Source organism: Schistocerca americana, chromosome 4 (genome assembly GCF_021461395.2).
Source record: "Schistocerca americana isolate TAMUIC-IGC-003095 chromosome 4, iqSchAmer2.1, whole genome shotgun sequence".
Taxonomy (NCBI): Eukaryota; Metazoa; Arthropoda; class Insecta; order Orthoptera; family Acrididae; genus Schistocerca; species Schistocerca americana.
In genome coordinates this window covers 225,818,427-225,840,509 of record NC_060122.1, presented here as the reverse complement: position 1 = coordinate 225,840,509, position 22,083 = coordinate 225,818,427, and the positions used below count along the sequence as shown (strand labels likewise).

At 39.7% G+C, this 22,083-nt stretch overlaps 1 protein-coding gene across 1 annotated transcript in view; it reads right to left on the bottom strand.

The window, feature by feature from the left end:
- The window catches only part of LOC124612593, a 105,920-nt gene that overhangs the window by 4,992 nt on the left and 78,845 nt on the right, over positions 1-22,083 (bottom strand). Inside the window, exon 9 of the mRNA XM_047140876.1 lies at positions 11,895-12,076. Within this exon, the coding sequence (XP_046996832.1) occupies positions 11,895-12,076 (182 nt within the window). The remainder of the gene's footprint in view (positions 1-11,894; positions 12,077-22,083) is intronic.

Sequence of the window (22,083 nt, the reverse complement as noted above, 5' to 3'; positions counted from 1 at the left end):
AGAGAAGGGAACGAATGCGGACCACGATCGGGAGACCCGACCTAGGCTGCCATCGTGGTGAGGGGAGTGCAGAAGATGGAAAAAGGAGCCTGTGGTTTGGGTGGTGGGGTGAAGCATGGACATGGGCGATGTATGACACAAGCAACTGTTGTCGGCAAAATCTTAGGGGAGGGATTCCAGCTTCTACAAGAAGGCTAGTCACCGGACTAGTGCGGAGGGCACCTGTCGCCCGTCTGACGCCACAATGGAGAATCAGGTCGAGGATCTGCAACTTTGAAGGTGCTGCTGAGTCGTACACCACGCTCCTGTAGTCAAGACGGGACTGGACTAAGGCCTTATACAGCTGTAGGAGGGTTGTTCTTGCAGCTCCCCAAATGGTGTGGCTGAGGCAGCGAAGGATGTTGAGGTGCCGCCAGCACCGTTGTTTAAGCTCGCGAAGGTGAGGTGTCCAAGTGAGCTGAGCATCAAACAGCATGCCAAGAAAGTGATGCGTTTCCTCAATACGAAGGAGTTCATTGGCAAAGTAGAGCTCTGGATGGTGGTGGACCGTTTGACGACGACAGAAATGCATCACTTGGGTCTTAGAGGCTGAGAACTGAAAACCATGGTTGGATGCCCAAAAATGTGCCTTACGGATAGCTCCCTGCAGCCACCGTTCAGCAACACTGATGCTTGGGGAACTGTAATAAAGACAAAAGTCATTGGGATATAGAGAGGAACAGACTGATGAGCCCCCCGCAGCCGCAAGACCATTAATCGCCGCCAAAAAGAGGAGAACACTGAGAACCGAGCCCTGCGGGACATGATTCTCCTGAATATGAGCAGAGCTAAAATAAGTGCCAACTCCAACCCGAAAGGAGCGATTGGAGAGAAAATTCCGTAGAAAAACCGGAAGTGGACCCCTTAAGCCACATTCGTGCAGTGTAGCAAGGATATGATGGCGTCAGGTGGTATCGTACGCCTTCCAAAGATCAAAGAAAACAGCAACTAGATGTTCTCGCCGAGTAAAAGCTGTGCGAATAGCCGACTCTAGCGAGACTAAATTGTCTATTGCTGAGCAGCCCTGATGGAAGCCCCCCCCCCCCCCTTGTTGCTGGGCCAGGAGGCCCCGAGCTTCGTGGATCCACATGAGCCGCCGACTCACCATCCGTTCCAGGAGTTTGCAGATAACGTTGGTAAGGCTGATAGGGCGATAGCTACCAATCACCAGCGGATCTGCACCAGGTTTCAGCATCGGGATGGTAACGCTATCCTGCCAACGAGTTGTGAAAACGCCCTCCGTCCAGATGCGGTTAAACAGGGCGAGTAATTCACCCTGATAGTGCACCGAGAGATGGCGAAGAAACTGGTTGTGAACTCGGTCTGGACCTGGAGAGGTATCGGGGCAAGCTGTAAGTGCACTTTGGAACTCCCATTTACTAAACGGGGCGTTGTATAGTTCCTAACAGTGCGTACGAAATGACAACTGCATGCGCTCAGCCTGCTCTTTAATGGCGCGGAATTCTGCGCTGTAGCCTGCTGTCACGGAGCTACGAGCGAAGTACTCTGCCAGATGTTCAGCGATGGCGAGTGGGTCAGTACAAAGTGTACCCCGAGGAGAAAGGCAAGAGACAGACGCATGAGGGCGAAAGCCAAAAATGCGCCGAACCCGCGACCACACCTGAGATGGGGAGGTGCCAGAACCTGTGGTGGCAACATATCTTTCCCAGCAGTCTGTTTGCTCCGCCAGATTAACTGCCGAGCCTGGGGCCGCAGCCGTTTAAAAGCAACCAGATTCTCTAGGGAACGATGACGCCGGTGTCGTTGCAGGGCTCACCAGAGGTCCCGGATAGCTTCTGCAATCTCTGGTGTCTACCAAGGGACTGACTTACACCTTAGGGTACTTTAAGAACAGGGGACAGTTGCCTCGGCAGCAGAAACAATGGCCATAGTGACCTCGTCCACTGCCAAATCAATGTCGCCAGGAAACGGAGTAATGGCCATAGTAGCTGAGGTGTAGGCTGCCCAATCAGCTCCACGAAGAGACCATCATGGCAGCTGGTCAGGAGGTTGGGATTGAAGAAGAGAAACCTGGAGAGGAAAGTGGTTGCTACCACAGAGATGGTCGTGGACCCTCCAACTGAGGTATGGAAGAAGACCTGGGCTACTAAGAGAGAGGTCAATGGCCGAGTATGTGCCATGAGTCAAGCTAAAATATGTGGGAGCACCAGTGTTAAGGAGGCAAATGTCCTGCTGTGCCAAGAGAGCCTCAACGTTCCTACCCTGGCCCGAGATCTGGACCCCATCCCATGAAGGATGGTGGGCATTTAAGTCCCCCAAAAGGAGGAATGGCGGGGGGGGGGGGGGGAGGGGGGGGGGGCTGGGCGAACAAGGCAACCAAGTCAGCAAGAGGGGCAACCGCATCCAGGGGAAGGTAGAGGGAACAGATGGTAAGCTCCATTCCTGGCCGGATTCTAACAGCCACAGCCTTGAGAGCCGCGTGAAGTGGCACTGGGGCATTAGGAACAGTGGCAAGAACATAAACGCAGACACCGCCAGACACCCTGTCGTATTCTACACTGTTCTTATAGTAAGCCCAGTAGCCACAGAGGGAGGGGGTCCACCGAACAGGAAACCAGGTTTCCTGTAGGGCCAGACAAGTCACAGGGAAGCGGCACAAAAGCTGTTTCAACTCAGCAAGGTTGTGGAAAAAACCACAGCAATTCCATTGAAGGATAATGGTATCCGACTGTGAAGACATGAAAGAACCTGGAGGGGATAGGTCACACCTTAAAAGCGCTCGCCGCCACCGATTGCGAAGTAGCCTGATCAACTTCCATAGGGGCTGCGGGTCGAGCAACATCTAGCTCCTGAGTGGACGCTAGATGGAAGCCTAAGGACTCATGGTTACGATGGAGTGCCTAGTAGAATATTAAAGTACTGTGCTGCACATGTTAGCCCTGTATTTAGCCATATTTGTAATTTTTCCTTTAGGAGTGGTCAGTTTCCTGAATGATTAAAGTACTCAGTAGTAAATTCGTTTTTTTAAAAAGGGAGAAAGGAATAATGTAGGTAATTTTAGACCTATTTCTATGCCATCAGTGTTTGCAAAAGTTCTGAAAAGACTGTATACATAAGGATAATTTATCATCTTGTATCACATGATTTGCTATCAAATGTACAGTTTGGCTTTAGAAGTCGTTTAACAACTGAAAATATTCTTTTTTCTCTGTGAGGTACTGGATGGGTTCAACAAAAGGTTTCAAACACTAGGCATATTTTTTGATTTAACTAAGGTGTTTGTTTGTGTTGATCATAAAATATTGCTCCACAAGTTGGACCACTACGTAACATGAGGAGTAGCCCAGAATTTGTTCATTTCTTACTTTAGCAACAGACAGCAAAAGGTCATTATTCACAATGTTGAGAATGACTGATGTGAGGTCTGAGTGGGGTACACTCAAGTGAGGGATGCCCCCAAGGGTCAGTGTTGGGGCCACTCCTGTTCCTTATTTATATAAATGATACGCTCTCTAGAATTACAAGTAACTCTAAAATGTTTCTCTTTGCTGATGACACTAGCTTGGTCATAAAGGATGTTGTGCAACATTGGCTTGGATTCAAAGAGTGCAGTTCATGACCCAAGTTCATGGCTTGTAGAAAATAAATGCTAAATCACAGTAAGACGCAGTTTCTAACACACAATTCAACAAAACCTGACATTTCAATTTCACATAACGGGCATATGATTAGTAGATCTGAACAGTTCAAATTTCTAGGTTTTCAGATAGATAGTAAACTGTCGTGGAAAGCCCACGTTCAGGATCTTGTTCAAAGACTTAATGCTGTCATTTTTACTATTCGAACAGTATCCGAAGTGAGTGATCATTCGACACAAAAATTAGTCTACTTTGCTTATTTTCTTTTGCTTATGTCATATGGTATTATATTTTGGGGTAACTCTTCCGATTCTAAAAGGATATTATTGGTCTCAGAGAAACAGATGGTTTGAGCAATAATTAGTGGAACTTCACAAACCTCTTGTTGACCCCTGTTCACAAATCTGGGTATTTTGACATTGACCTCTCACTCTAATTCAAAAATCTTAGCAGTAATCCACGCGCTTTCAAATCCAAACTGAAGAGTTTCCTCATTGGTCACTCCCCCAATTCTGTCGAGGACTTCCTTGAAAAATTAAGCTGATTCTTCTTGTATTGTTGATTGTGTTTACGTAAACCTATGGATTGACTTTTTTCGGGTTCATGAACATTTAATTTTTATCTGTTATAACTTTTATGTTGTAATTTCACATACTGACTCGTTCCATGACCTTGGAGATTTGCTCCTCAATTAGGTCCCACAGAACTTGATGCGTAAATAAAAAAATAAAATAAAAACAACATATCAGCACTTTTCAAGGACTGCCAATGTCAACACTTAGAAGTGTTAAGAGGAGAACCCCTCAGGCCAGACCTGCAAGCAGAATTGACTCATTTCCATTGTCAACACTGAGTGTACTAATGTCTCAGGTTGGAAGCACTCCACAACATTATGGCTATGAAAATCAGAACATGTAATGACAGGAGTAACAGATAAGCTAATTTTATTTCAGTTTCAGAGAGCACAACTAGTGCCATACTTCAAAATTTTAATACTGAAGCAGGCAAGAGCAGGACAGCATTCACCAACAAAATGCTGAGCAATCAACATTGATAAGACATAGCAACAAGAAACTGTAAGATCACAAAATCTGAAGCTAGACAGTGAGACGAGCATTCATCACTACAAAGGAGTCTTGTGACCTTAATGAAATGAGAATTCTGTGCAACAAAAATAGCTACAAATTTTCAGTTAGGATGTTTAAGTAACACTTCATTTGTATAAATAAATGGACCGAAAACCAAATCATCTTAAAGATGAATGATACAAAGTAAGAAGCACACTTAACAGCCTCTGAATTATAGGATGAAATAACCAAATGAAAACCATCTGGAGGGAGCCTCCCTCACCCAAAACTATGGACCTTGCTGCAGTGGGGTGACTAACATGCATGAATGATACAGCCAGCTGAGCTGTAAGTGGAACCACTTCAGAGGAGTGTCTGTGGACAGACCAAACTAACATAGTTCCTGAAGCCTCTTCAGTAGTTGTGGGGGCAAAACTCTGAATGATTGACAATATGGCTGTGAATATCAGCAAACTACGGCAGTTACTTTTCCCAAATGACATGCAGCTCTATTGTATGGTTGAATGACGATGGCATCCATTTCAGTAAAATATTCCAGAGGTAAAATGAGTCCCTCCTTCAGATTGCTTGACAGGGACTACCCAGGAGGATGTCATCAGACGAAACACATCTGGTGCTCTAGAGGCTGGAGCGTGGAATGTTTGCTCTCTTAATCAAAGACTGCTGGTTAGGTGAATACAGTGTAACATAAAATCAACGAGGGGGAACTCAGGAGTACAATTAATGAGTAATAAAATAGGAATGCAAGTCAAGCTTTCTTAATAGTTTAGTAAATGCATTACTGTAGCCAAGACAGACACAGAAGCAGATTCATCACAGTAATACAAATAAATATACCAACTACCTCATACCTCGAAAGATGGAGATAGCAAGAATGTATGGGGAGGTAAAAGAAATTCAGATAGTTATGGTAGAAAATAATTAAATGTATATCACTTCAAAAGTAGAAAGAAGGAAGAATGAGAGAACATTAACTGGAGCCATGTGGTAGAATTTTGCGCAGAGCAAAATGTAATCATTGCTTACATCTAGTTTAAGAACAATTACAGATGATTGTATAGGCAGAAGAGAGCTAGAGACACCAGAAGATTTTGGACAGATTACGTAATGGTAAGGCAGATTTCCAAACCAGATTTTAAACATTTGCGGTGACAGATCTTTATTCTGACGTGATTAATTGGTTATGAACTGCAGATTTAAAACTATGGAATTGTAGAAGAGTAGGAAATTAAGGAGATGGGACATGGATTTGTCTAAGGAACCAATGGTTGTCGAGAGTTTCAAATGGAGAGTTGAGCAATGACTGACAATCTGAGGAAAAGAATACAACAGAGAAAGATGGTTATCTTTGACAGATGAAAGTAAACACAGCAGAGGATTAAACAGGTGAAATAAGATCTAGCAGGAGTCCTTTGATAAAACGATATAGTGAAAGTTGAAAATTTAAAAATGAAGCAGGCAATAGGGAAAATATCTGAAGATGAGATTGATGGGAAATGCAAAGCGATAAAGCAGAAATGGCTAGAGGAGACATGCATGTCTATGAGAAAGATAGTGGCTACCTATAGCAAAATTAGATATCTTTGGAAATAAGACAAGCATCTGTATGAATAATAAGAGCTCAGATGGCAAGCAAGTAGTCAGCAAAGAAGGGCACACTAAAGAGTGAAATTATGCATAAAAGGGCTGTATAAGGGAAATGAACTTTAAAACTTTATTATAGAAATGAAAGAGGAAATGAATGAAAATGAGTTGGAAGATATGAGGTGCACTCAAAGTTATATCTCTCATCCTGGGAAAAAAAGGTGAGTTACATAGTCAATTTTTCTTTATTTGCAGTTATATGTCTGTACCACTTACTATAACACGCCATTGGAGGAGTCAAAAGGAAATGGCACAGGCCATCTCCATTCTATCAACCAGCTGCACCATTCTGCTTTCAAATGGAGGTAGTTAACAGCATGTCCTACTTTAAGAGTCACAAGAAGTTCTAGGGTGGACACCATATATTAGTCTTATTTCACAATAGTATGCTACAAACACATTCTTCCTCAGTTATGAGTTGCTTCACAACGTTTCCAGAAGACATTAACGCATGAAAATGGGAGAAAGTCACATTTATGATTTTTTTATCTTCAGTTGCGCTTTTTCCATAATCCAGAAGTTGACAGCTTAGACATTAAATCTAACGACTCCCAAATGAGGTTCCTGTCAATATAAACAGCTAAGAATTTAGGATATTTGTTTATTGATTTACCCTTATGCAATACTGAATTGCATGTACAGGGCTATTACAAATGATTGAAGCGATTTCATAAATTCACTGTAGCTCCATTCATTGACATATGGTCACGACACTCTACAGATACGTAGAAAAACTCAAAGTTTTGTTCGGCTGAAGCCGCACTTCAGGTTTCTGCCGCCAGAGCGCTCGAGAGCGCAGTGACACAAAATGGCGACAGGAGCAGAGAAAGCGTATGTCGTGCTTGAAATGCACTCACATCAGTCAGTCATAACAGTGCAACGACACTTCAGGACGAAGTTCAACAAACATCCACCAACTGCTAACTCCATTTGGCAATGGTATGCGCAGTTTAAAGCTTCTGGATGCCTCTGTAAGGGGAAATCAACGGGTCGGCCAGCAGTGAGCAAAGAAACGGTTTAACACGTGCGGGCAAGTTTCACGCGTAGCCTGCGGAAGTCGACGAATAAAGCAAGCAGGGAGCTAAACGTACCACAGCTGACGGTTTGGAAAATCTTACGGAAAAGGCTAAAGCAGAAGCCTTACCGTTCACAATTGCTACAAGCCCTGACACCCGATGACAAAGTCAAACGCTTTGAATTTTCGGCGCGGTTGCAACAGCTCATGGAAGAGGATGCGTTCAGTGCGAAACTTGTTTTCAGTGATGAAGCAACATTTTTTTCTTAATGGTGAAGTGAACAGACACAATGTGCGAATCTGGGCGGTAGAGAATCCTCACGCATTCGTGCAGCAAATTCGCAATTCACCAAAAGTTAACGTGTTTTGTGCAATCTCACGGTTTAAAGTTTATGGCCCCTTTTTCTTCTGCGAAAAAAAAGTTACAGGACACGTGTATCTGGACATGCTGGAAAATAGGCTCATGCCACAACTGGAGACTGACAGCGCCGACTTCATCTTTCAACAGGATGGTGCTCCACCGCACTTCCATCATGATGTTCGGCATTTCTTAAACAGGAGATTGGAAAACCGATGGATCAGTGGTGGTGGAGATCATGATCAGCAATTCATGTCATGGCCTCCACGCTCTCCCGACTTAACCCCATGCGCTTTCTTTCTGTGGGGTTATGTGAAAGATTCAGTGTTTAAACCTCCTCTACCCAGAAACGTGCCAGAACTGCGAGCTCGCATCAACGATGCTTTCGAACTCATTGATGGGGACATGCTGCGCCGAGTGTGGGAGGAACTTGATTATCGGCTTGATGTCTGCCGAATCACTAAAGGGGCACATATCGAACATTTGTGAATGCCTAAAAAAACTTTTTGAGTTTTGTATGTGTGTGCAAAGCATTGTGAAAAGATCTCAAATAATAAAGTTATTGTAGAGCTGTGAAATCACTTCAATCATTTGTAATAACCCTGTATTATGTTTATCTAAAGTCAGCAGCAGTCCATTTGCAGAGAATGTGTTATTATCAAAAAATTTTATTTGTATATTCAAGGATTGAAGTTTCTCCATTACACTTTATTATACTACTTGCATTGTCAGTAAGGAATTATTTCTGCTTCTTGGATACGTAATAGCTATTATTTATCAAAATCAAGAATGGATCCAATAATGATCCCTTTGGTACACCAGTAGCGATTACTCCCCATTCAAATCATTCAAATGAAGATTTGTTGTGTACACCCCCTTTTCTTACTCGCACACTGTCCAATCTTTTAGTCAGTCAGAATGAACACCAATACCAGCAAAAGTTAACATCATAATATCTGAGCTTATCTAGGAGAACAATCATACAAAACAATGGAAACTTCACGTAGGAATACCAACAATGTAGGAAAAGATAGATTGCTACTTAAGTCGCAGACAGGCACAATTAAGAGAGAGAGAGAGAGAGAGAGAGAGAGAGAGAGAGAGAGAGAGAGAGAGAGAGAGAGAGAGAGGGGGGGGGGGAGGGGGGGGGGGGGGGGGGGGGGGGGGGGGGGGGGGAGGGGGGGGGGGGGGGGGGGGGGGGGGGGGGGGGGGAGGGGGGGGGGAGGAGGGGGGGGGGGGAGAGAGAGAGAGAGAGAGAGAGAGAGAGAGAGAGAGAGAGAGAGAGAGAGAGAGAGAGCGAGCTCAAGCCCAAATGCCAATTCGGACATGAGCTGCCGGAGTTGGCAGTCATGTGTGCATGAGGTATGCTTGCTTGTGCATACGAAGTGTGTGTCTGTATCTCTTTACTGATGAAGGATGTGGCTGAAAGCTTTGTGCAAGTGTGCTTATCTGTGACTTAACATGTCTTCTTTATGGCAAGAATAATCAGCACAATAAATACTTTGACAAGCCACAGAAAATACCAATTACCAGTATTTTGTCATTTATATTCTGTATAATCTGATTCCTGAATTCAAGATAATAGCACGTTCTGTGAAGAGACACTTGAAATCTGAATTGAGGCTGACCAAGTACCTTGTTTTGAAATAGGCAAATAACTGTTCTTGTGTGCATAATACTTCCACAGTACCTTCAAAACTCATTGGTGCTAATGGGCATATGGATGGAAATGGTCATAAAATTTATTTCAAAATCTCAATTTTAAACATACTTCTGAGTACAGTCCCACCCATATTAACTAGTTTCAACACAATTATGAACATCTTACGGATCCGGGGCAGCAGTCTGTTGCTCTCATTGGAGAAGGCATTTGGTGACACAAATCTAGTTTCTAAATTATTTTTTGTTGAGGGGTTTGTAAAATTCACTTCCATTGTTGGATTCTCACAATATGGTGGAGCACTGGTCCATGGGCAATCAAAAATCAGACAAGAACCAATACACCTCACTCACTACGAGTTGCCACCAAATAGAGCAACAGCAGCTGCCAAAGCAGAGGCTGGTTACTGGGTTGGCCCTGTATGTAGGCACTGAATGCTCTCATAGGGCATTGCATTAATCAGATTCAAACCTGCACATTATCGTGATCCACATATTTGGCACCCATAATCCAGCCAGGACAACATGAAACCTTTCTACAGACTGGAGCAGGTGCACTCACTGTTCTCCAGGGCTTGTGGCGAAGGCACTTCAGCAGGTCTTGTACTTAAATACTTAAGTGTGATAATCATAGTGGCAACTCATTTCCAATAGCAGCTTATTAAACACATGGCAATTCAGAATGAATAAGGCCTTGGCTGTAACTGTGTGCGCCAATACATCAACAAGAATCACAGGCAATGTAAAAGAAAGTTCAAAACTTTTACTGTGGCACAAATGTACAAATTATGCAAGAGCAATATAGGAAGCCTTCGAATAAGAAACATCCCCTGCACTTGTCTTTCTGCATTCTGTACAATGTCCGCACAAAAACTATAAAGTTCATTTTCTCCTTTGAACTAGGAGTTTCAACAAGCATTTACCTGGACATGCTTGAATAAGATTTTCCTCCTAGAGTCAGCCGCTGCAGCAGCAGTATCACTGGGTAATTTAAAAACTATTTTAAAATAACTAATTAAAGGAATGTGATGTTGAAATATCAGTGGTGTTTTACTGAATCACCCTATTGCTTTCCCATAAATTACTCCAACACTGTATATGCCAGGAAAACAAAGTTCACAAAAACACAAATACAACCATCTAAAGATACAAGGGCAATTAAATGAAAACGAGACAGGTGGAAGAATGTACATGAACCGTTTATTATTTCAAAAGTAATTGCCATACCTGTTAATACATTTATCCCACTGTCAGAAGACAGTCAATGCTTTAATGAAAAAAATGTTTGTGGTTGCCTATGGGAGCAAGAGTGTACCAAGTTGGCACTTCTTTATACATAACAACTTGACGGCCACAAATGTCTTTCTTCACAGCTCCAAACATATGGAAAGTGTGGGAAGAAATCGTAACTGTATGGTGGATGAGTAACAGCTTTCCAGCGAAACTTCTGCAGCTTGGCAACACATGTCGCCCCCACTAATCCCCCCCCTCCCGCCCTGCTGGAAAGCCCTTGCATGTCCTCCATAAGGTCCCAATCTCCTCCCTCCCCACATGATTTCCATATTTTTGGAGCCCTGAAGAAAGACATTCGTGGCCTTTAATTTGCTTTGGATGAGAGGTGCACATCTGGATTCAATCATCGTTCCAAAGGCAACCACAAACATTTTTCATTGAATGCAATGACTGTCTTGTCCTGCAGTAGGATAATTGTATTAACAGTTATGACAATTACTCTTGAAATAAACAGTTTACTCACTTTTTTCTATCAGTCTGTTTTATTTGACTGCCCCTTTCACATAAATTCACTTTAGATAGACTAGGGCACAAACAAATTTGAAAAAAATTATAGTGTCTTCTGCAAACTATAAATGATGAAAAAATATATTCTGACACTCTGAATTTTTTAAAATGTTATTTCATGCTGTAGTATTACACTTCAAAAGAAATAGTTGGAACCAAACCCAACTGAAATGTTCTAGTTTGTAGCACTATGCAGAATTTTAAACAGCAGCGAGTGCAAGAAACTAAAATATTTTTATAAATTATATACATTAGTGGTGTTGTGTACTGGAATTCATGTACATTAATATCTCAGAATCTAAAGCTAATAAGTAACACTGTTTTAATCAATTTATGTGCACAATATTAACTTGATAAGATTTATTTTGCAATATAACTCTGTTCCATGTGTCATATGGTTCACCCCACCTAGCACAAACCTTAACCCACCTTTCTTTCTAACGCCAGATCCTATTGAGAATTTGTCGCTAGTCTTATCCTATCTGTCATTATACAATATAATCAGTAAGTTTTCCCTAAAGTCTTAATCACAATGACAATTTTCTTTCAGTGGTTCCTGTATGATTCTAATCATGCAAATTTGCTACTTTTTTTGTATGCTCACACTAACCAGGAAGAAGATTAAACTGACAGTGTAGTTGTCAGCACTCATCACATTAAAAGCAAAGAACTATTATTATATATATACTTACTGCTTTACAGCTTTCTGCTGAAGTGCAAATTTTATTATTGAAGATTTAAAAACTTGGCGTGGATCAACACTGCGCCGGGGAGTCTTTTGTTTCTTTTTGTCAACTTCCTCATCCTCTGATTGTAATTTCAAAGAGGTGAATTTTTCCCACAGAAGGTCCAATGATTTGTCAATAACTTCAGCCTGGTAAATGAAAAAAATTAATCATCATTATTATAACAAAAACAGAAAATTAAGGTTCATCTCCCAGGGGAAATGTGAGCAGTTGGGGAATAAAGGAGGGAGGGGGGGGGGGGGGGCGACACATGAACCGACTAACCAAACAATAGGTGGGCATACATACAACAAAAATGTTTAAATAATAAATGTTTGAATTGATAATGACTTACAACTAAGGTGAATTTCTGGTTTTCACAGACGCCCTAAAAGACAGATCCATACACATACCCTTCCCAGTGAAGTTGGTTGCCAGAATGAATCCATAATGCCAAACTGAAAATTCATTAAGCCATGTATGGAATGTATCTTTGAAACTATGATGAGTGTTACCAACAGAAATGATGTGAGTGAAGAGCATACACAAAAATTGCAAGTGACAAAATGAATGAAGTTTGAGAGAGGACTGAGAACCAAAGGAAGCAAAGTTTCCAGGCAGCAGTATTGACTTTAGATAGATTATACCAAAACCAAACATGTTACTGAAGCTGAAAACAGACAGCGAGATGGAGCTATACTTTATACTGTTTAGTGACTGAAGAAAAAAAAAAAGAAAAATCAAATGACTTGTGGCACACGAAGTATTTGTTATTGCAGAAGACTATCATGTACAACAAATTGCTCAAAGCATTTTCATAATTGGAACATTTAACACTGATCACACTAATATAGGATCTTAGATACTGTATTGACTTCATTGCTGTTCCCCACATCTTCCATCATCATTACACACTGTCAGATACATAACTTTGTCATCAATGTGTCACTTGTTTTCTTTTAACAAAAGTGTGCAACATTCAAAGTAGACAAATTTTCTTGTTCATGTTGCATTTGCATCCAATTCTAAAAAACAATACACCTCAGTTTCAAAATTATTTCTTGAGGAAATTTGTCACTGAATAAACAATACAGCAGAACCAATTTGATATAATTTTGGTCATTTGACATCCCTGAAACACATATCACATTGATAGCACAGTTATCGCCTATTGCAGTTTCACTACAAACCAAAATTTATCTGTAACTTACCCACAGCTTGTAATGCATTAGGAAAGGATCTAAATTTATAAAATGAAGAGATCAATACCAAACAGATTTTATCATATTATACAGTTTTAGATTATTAGTTTTATAGATGAATTATTACACAATACATTTGGCTAGTGCAGAAAGAACATTACCTTAACCTGACAGCAATTAACCCATTAAGTACCAGTGTCCTATTTTGAGGACAGAGCACATATTTATTTATAACTACACAATAAATTATTAATTTGCAACTATTACTGTTCTACATCATTTGTTGATGCTTTTTATAATAAATGTATGCTTACAGGGAATTAAAAGAAATAAATCCTACCATTAATTGATTATTGAATACTAAGGTACACTTTTCGTTATTGCAGGTATTTACTTTATCGACAATTTAGTAATATTTGAAATATGTGGCAAAGATCTTTTTGTGATTATTTATAGTCAACAATGTGTCTTTCAAACTACTTGCATTGTTAGCTCAATTGGAGTTATATTCATTGTTTTCCATTGTTATAAAATTTAGTGTACTCGAAATAGGACACTGGGACTTGTGTTATTTCAGTTATTTGTATTGCTGCACGTTCGAATATAAAACTCTGCTACTGCTGATGTATTTTCATTTTAGAACGTGGTAATATTATCAGATTTTGTTGCTGAGGTAACGACCCCTCTTTTGGATATGAAGTTACTTTGAAATGTACAGCGTATTATGTAAGTATATTTATAAGTATATTACCCATTAGTAAATAATACAGTTGAAAATGATAAATGAATCTTTTCAAAAATTTGGAATATTTGAGGAAAATTTGTCAATTGACGAAATGATTGTCAAATACTATGGATGAAGTGGGCTGAAACAGTTTATACGAGGCAAGCCTATTAGATTTGGCTATATAAGTTGTGGTCTCTTTGTGGAGCAAGTGACTACTGTTTCAAATTTGATTTATACAGTGGAGAGGATCCAGAAGATACTGCAAGGGATGACCTACTATTGGGATCAAGAGTAGTCCTAAACATGCTGGACTGCATTGAAACACTCTAGAATCATTTTGTGTACTTTGACAATTTCTTCACTAGTAGAGATCTTCTGATTCATCTGAGAAATTTGCGTTTTCGAGCGACTAGGACTGTCAGAGAGAATCGAGCTGGTGACTGTCCACTACTGAGCAGCAACAAACTGAAAAAGACAGTTCGAGGAAACTACGACTACCAGTTCGACAGGAATGGTGAAGTCTTATTTGTTCGATGGCCACGGCAACAGATGTGTGAGAATTGGTACAAATTTTGACAAAGTTGGACCTCTGGGAGCAGCTACGCGGTGCAGTAGACAAGCAAGTAAGAAGACAAGTGCAACAACCTGCCGTTTTGAAGTCGTATAACGTGTACATGGGAGGTGTTGACCACGACTGCTTAGTTGGAAAATATGTGATGGTAATTAGAGGGAAAAAATGGTACTGGGTCCTATTTACACGTATGCTGGAAATGGCCCTCATAAATGCCTGTCTCTTCTACAGACTAATACATGGGAAAAATGCACTGGATTTACTGGATTTCAGACGTGCTGTTGCATACCTGAAATTGGACACTGGAAGGTCGAATATTGGACGTCCAATGGAATACCCATCAAGTAAGTTGAGAGTGATACCAGACATCAGGTTTGATGGAATTGGTCATATGAATGACAAAAGAAGCATGCAAAGAAGATGTGTAAGAGCTAAATGCAACGGGAAACCAAAAACATATTGTGTTAAATGCCATGTAACACTGTGTGTTAAGTGTGTTGTATCATTTCACAAGAAATAAATAGTTAAGACTTGAATACAGTTTAGCATGCTATACGATACTGTTAGATCCCAGCATCCTATTTTGAGGACGGCCATTATATCAGCATGTATAAATATTCTTTGGCTATTTTAGTAATTATTATGGTTCATACACTATGTACATTACAATTAAGGAATAAAAACTTCAACTTTTAGGAAAAATTAATTTGGGACTTAATGGGTTAATGTGAGCAATCATTTTAGTTACAATTTTGTGCAAGAAATACTATGTTTATGTATTATGCAAAGAGTGTCTTTATTTCATTTGAGGAAAACAATAAAAGGGAGAAACAGTTCATGATTATTTTAACTACTGTTGGTTTCTCTTTTATACTTTCATCTAAGTACAGAGTGACAAGTACATAACACAAAATAGTGAAAAATTTTTGTTTGGAAGGTTAGGAAACAAGAATTTATTATTAATTGCTTTATGTTAACATTCCTGAATGGACTAATGTGAAGAAATTCACTGGAAATATAAAAGGTGATCAAGAAGTTTCCATTCCAAGGCAGTACAGTCCAGAATCAATATGCCAATGAAGCAAAATCACCACGATTATTGAGACAACTATCCAACTGGTGCTCCGCATTTAAGATCCCATTTGGTAAAAAAATTATGTCCTGATATGTGAAGAACTACCTGCTGCACATCCTCATCTGACAGGAATTGTCATCATTCCAAGGCCTTGTTTAAGGTATTGAAGGGATAATTGCTTGGGGAAGGATCAGAACTATAGGACAGGTGATCAAGTGTCTCCCACTTGAGTGGGCTTAATTTCTGCATTAGGACATTTGCAATATGGGGACATGCATTTTAATTAAGTACAGAACTTAGCACACCATTCCAAAACAGTGTTTTTCAACTGACATGCTGCTACATACACATTCTTCGTCCTCCGATGAATGTCTACCGGTGTTTTTCATTCAGTAGCATGTTAGTCCCGTTTGGACACATTTGGTAACATCACCACCATAGTTCACGTTTCTGCATTTACTGCATGCATGTTGGAAAGACATAAACGTGGCACTAATCCCTTGCCTGCATGTCAGTGCTTATACAACCACTTCAGAGTCATACTACATTGCGTACATACTGCAGCGTTGCCCTCAAATGGAAACTTTTTGTTCGCCTCTTATCAATTAAACCGGTATTCTTGAAAATATTAACAAATAAAAATCAACCTTTTTTAGAATATTCTATCACAAAAGAGAATTTAAATTACATGATAAATACCACAGTTTTGTTGCATTTAAATTTTAATTTCACTATTTACCTAATCATTTTAATTCATTTTTATTTTGAAATTTGTCAATCATTTCAAAAAGTAGTAGTTCTCAAAAGTTTGCATCCCAAAACAGTCTATATAAAGGATGAAAGCACACCAGTTGCCTTGTTATGTAGTTTCACTGCGTATAAAAAGTACATCATTTGTTCCATCAAGATTTTTGTACTGTTAGTTGTTGAAAATTTATTTTCTCTGAAGCCTTTTTTTACAAAATGTGAGTACAAGAAAAAATGGACTGATTAGCAATTAGCATTTTGTTTAGTGTGTTTACCTAACTTGGAAAGCCTGAACCACAAGAATAATAGCAACTGCAAACGAATTTTGAGCCACGAACCCTGAAGAGAAAGCATTAGAATTCAATCCTGTTGATACTCTCACTTAACACAAATTCTTTTATGTTGCCAGATAGCTGTAATTAATGTTGAAACAGCACAAAGAGGTGAGCTAAGACATGGGTACCAAAGCTTCATTAAACAACATGAACTTATTGGACGTTACAAAAACGTGATCATCATGATAAATGCAGCTTCTTTGGAAAGTGGGAAACTATAAGCTCAAATATCAAAATTTGGAACAATTAAATTTTTACTATGAACATGGAATATTCAAAAATTTCTTGATCTGAGCAAATACGAGAATTAAGACACCATGTTCTTTTATTTTTCGAACATTGTTCTTGACATATTTTATATATTTAATCCGAATGGCATCATCCAGTTTATTGTGCAGTGAGTTAACATCTCCTGGTAACTTACGCCCTTGTGCCCACAATCAGAGGGTCACATTGTGAGAATACAATAAAATTTCACCCACAACTTTTCCTGCATTTGTTTGTTTTCTTTGGCATACTTCCTTCTACTGTCATCCTCCGTTTCAATTGTTGTTTCATGTCTACCATCTGACAAAGAAACCGTGAGTCATCTATGAAACATTAGAGCAACAAAATGGAATTGTATGTATAAATTCCCAAAAATATTTCAATTTTTTTTAAGGTTAACATCCGTGTCATCACAAAAAAATTTTCTATGCAAAACTGCATGTAAAATACGATGGGCGAATATCTTGAGATCTTCGCACAGTTTCTTATCTCGTGTATTTTCAATTGGTGATCGCTTAGTATGGGATTACAAATTTTTCCCACATTTTGTCTTATGACACACATTACAGCTGAATGACTGAAAAATCAAATTTTTTATAACATCATTAAGTTGTATAATCTTGCTAGATTACATTGATATATACTTTACTAGAATTAGAATGAGGAATGACCACTGTGTACTAAATTTTAAAGTAACAGTCATTTAAATTGTCATGCTCCCTTTATTTAAATTACTGAAAAATTATTATTTTGAAAAACAGGAATTGTTTGGCATATATTTACATTGACAACACACTGCTCAGTTCCAACATCTGTACATGATCATCTTCACTCCTGTTTATTTTCACTTTTAAGTGTTTTGTTTACATCCCACTAGAAGTTTGTTGCCTATATGCTATAGATATTTGTGATTTTAGACGTTCATTATTATGTAATAAATAGGCTACTAACAAAGCCTGCCTCAAGAAATTCGATAAAAGGAAATTCAGAGATAACTAGCTTACAGACAAAGCAGTCCACACTATTAAGAAAACCTCTGTATCAGTTCTTCAGGGGTTATTAAAATCTGAGTTAACAGTTTTGCTGTTTGTAGTGGATCCTAAACCCTTCCTATTTATTATGTCCAGTTACTTTTAGGCAATATACACCCTCACAGTGTTTACATTTCACCACATCCTTTATCAAAGAAAATGCTTTTATAATCAATTTATTATGAAATGGTGTAAAAATCCCCTCTCAATTTTATCAATATTGATGAATTAAAAGTAGAATCCTATTGCTAGGCAGATAATTTCTTTTAAGTAATTACATATTCTGCCTACGAGACCAAGACACTGCAGTGTTTGATTATATTTTCGTTGCAATAGCCCTGTTCAGCATCACTGCCATTGTTAGGTTGCATCAGGTAGTCTATATGTCCATATGATATCACTGTCCTAGTTGCTGTTACTACCGAATAAGTTGACTCCATTGATGTTGGTGGATGACGTATTAACCTGCGGCTGGAGCAGTTACTTCTGAAGTTTCCTAATTATGAAAGTTTATTTCATAATGACATTAACTGACAGTCAGTCAGTGATCACTATCAAATAAACTTTCACAATTGGAAAACTTCAGAAATAACTGCTCCAGCTATAGTTTAACATTTACTGTAGCTCCACCAACATCAAAGAAGCAAGTTTATACAGTAGTGACAGCAACCAAGATAGCGATATACAGACAAAGATCACCTGATATAACTTGATGTCTATCACGCCAAATAGGCTTATTGTCATAAAAATATAATCAAACACAGCAGCATCTTGGTCTCATGGCATAATACAGGGCTATTACAAATGATTGAAGCGATTTCATAAATTCACTGTAGCTCCATTCATTGACATATGGTCACGACACTCTACAGATACGTAGAAAAACTCAAAGTTTTGTTCGGCTGAAGCCGCACTTCAGGTTTCTGCCGCCAGAGCGCTCGAGAGCGCAGTGAGACAAAATGGCAACAGGAGCAGAGAAAGTGTATGTCGTGCTTGAAATGCACTTACATCAGTCAGTCAAAACAGTGCAACGACACTTCAGGACGAAGTTCAACAAACATCCACCAACTGCTAACTCCATTCAGCGATGGTATGCGCAGTTTAAAGCTTCTGGATGCCTCTGTAAGGGGAAATCAACGGGTCGGCCAGCAGTGAGCGAAGAAACGATTGAACGCGTGCGGGCAAGTTTCACGTGTAGCCCGTAGAAGTCGACGAATAAAGCAAGCAGGGAGCTAAACGTACCACAGCCGACGGTTTGGAAAATCTTACGGAAAAGGCTAAAGCAGAAGCCTTACCGTTTACAATTGCTACAAGCCCTGACACCCGATGACAAAGTCAAACGCTTTGAATTTTCGGCGCGGTTGCTACAGCTCATGGAAGAGGATGCGTTCAGTGTGGAACTTGTTTTCAGTGATGAAGCAACATTTTTTTCTTAATGGTGAAGTGAACAGACACAATGTGCGAATCTGGGCGGTAGAGAATCCTCACGCATTCGTGCAGCAAATTCGCAATTCACCAAAAGTTAACGTGTTTTGTGCAATCTCACGGTTTAAAGTTTATGGCCCCTTTTTCTTCTGCGAAAAAAATGTTACAGGACACGTGTATCTGGACATGTTGGAAAATTGGCTCATGCCACAACTGGAGACCGACAGCGCCGACTTCATCTTTCAACAGGATGGTGCTCCAGCGCACTTCCATCATGATGTTCAGCATTTCTTAAACAGGAGATTGGAAAATCGATGGATCAGTCGTGGTGGAGATCATGATCAGCAATTCATGTCATGGCCTCCACACTCTCCAGACTTAACCCCATGCGCTTTCTTTCTGTGGGTTTATGTGTAAGATTCAGTGTTTAAACCTCCTCTACCAAGAAACGTGCCAGAACTGCGAGCTCGCATCAACGATGCTTTCGAACTCATTGATGGGGACATGCTGCACCGAGTGTGGGAAGAACTTGATTATAGGCTTGATGTCTGCCGAATCACTAAAGGGGCACATATCGAACATTTGTGAATGCCTAAAAAAACTGAGTTTTTGTATGTGTGTGCAAAGCATTGTGAAAAGATCTCAAATAATAAAGTTATTGTAGAGCTGTGAAATCGCTTCAATCATTTGTAATAACCCTGTACATAATGTAAAATCTTAGTAATGTTATCCAAATAAATTAATTCCATAATTATTTTTGCTGAAGTTTATGGACACTAACATGATCAGAATAAATTCCCCAATGAAGTAGTAACTTCGAAAAAGAATGAGAGGAGGAAGCTTTAAGCTTAAGAACTGCAGCAGGATGAAGACTATGCTTCAGTAATATTTCAAGGCAAATTTTAATATGACTCCAATCTTTATTCACAATTTTCCACAAGTTGTACTTTTCAGGTTTTAGGCAGACATATCTCCTTAAGTTTATAAAGTATTGCACCATTTTTTTCAGTAATTTGCAATTTTCCACAACCATCTAGTAGACCTGAACTTTATTACAGATTCAACTAAGTTATAGAGAAATAAAATTTTTAACTAAAAAAGGTATTCTAAAAGTTAAAAATGTAAGAATTTTTATTCAGGTTAATATACATAATGTGCAGAATTAAACTGTCTACTACATCAGCCAATATGACTTACACATCTTTTGAAAATTTGATCTTTTTCGCATGTGTATTATAGGATTAATGGTACCTGAATTTGAAGGACAATTAATCAATTACTGTGTTTTTTTCCCCAGGATCAATAGGTCCTAAATTGTAAAAAATATTTGTGCATTGTTTATAAAGCATTCTGGATTAACTTTTGATAAACACATAACAAACATTTACAAAAGAAGTAGTGCCTGAAAGAAATAGGAACCGATTTCCACAAAATATGAAGCCGCAAAGTATCCAAAGTCCTGAAGGGGTTTTGTCATCCTGAGCAATACTCTTCAATAGATGCACTAGAACAGCACACACAACTCTCACTTCACTGTGCAGTTTACGGAGTTTTCCATTCCAAAAATTATAATTCATGTCCCCTCGATGTTAGGAGTAAAACTTTTAGAATATCATTTATAATTCGAGCTTTAAATGCAGTAGTTATTGTAAACCTCATCATACTACATCATAATCATAAGCTACAACAACACATTGTTAATTATTGTACTATTCACCAGAGAAAGTCCTCAATTGTATCTTCAGTACATGAAAATGGACAGAACGATGCACCTAACAGATTAATACTGCATACTGGACCAGGGATCAAACATGGACCTTTACCCTTCAGGGGTCCACCAAATGATTTTATTGGTTGGATAAAGCAAATAGCAGGGTAGAAGTCCATGCCTAGCACAACATTTAAACCTAGTACTTTATTTCGAATCAAATAACACAGTGCCAAATAAAATTTCATTCCCAAATAACACCTGCCCAACTGCAGCTGTAATATGAGAACAGATTTATTAGTGCCTCATAGTGGTAAGAAAAGTACCGTATTTATCTGATAGTAGTAGTAGTAGTAGTAGTAGTAGTAGTAGTAGAAGGGTTTATGGGCGCACGACAGCAAGGTCTTCAGCGCCCGTTCAGTATCATAGTGAGACGGGTGTCAAGAAAAAAAACTCAGAACATTTACATAAAACGGAACCAAAAACACGGGGAACAATCATTGGAAAATATGTGCTCACCCACACCGAAGCGTGGGATGAAGCAGGGCGTCAGCAGTAAAACATGGACAACACAGGAAGAAAAAGGGAGAGGGAGCTAAAACAATGTAGCAGATGGAAGTGGCTGGCTGACCGCAAGGAAAAACTGGGAGGAATCAGCCACTCTGCAATACACTAAATCCTCCAGCCTAAGAGTTTAGGCCAGAGTCCAGACACATCACAAAACTTAAAAACCCTAGACACACACGTCTCATCGTTAGCTAAAACACAATGCAGATCCCCATAAACTTGTGCTTCTGCCCTTGCATCACGGTATAAAATGCAGTCTTAAAATGTGCCAGACAGAGATGTGCAGACCACAAGCAGCACAAAACGGAGGATCCTCCCGCCGTAATAAATAGCTATGCGTCAGAGGACAGTGCCCGATCCGAAGACGTGTGAGGGCCACCTCTTCCCGCCTGAGCAGCCGGCAGGAGGAACGCCACGGCCGAGTGGTTGACTTTACCGACCGCAGTTTATTGGCCGTCACCGCCAGCCATTCGTCCTCCCACAACTCCATGCACTTCCTGT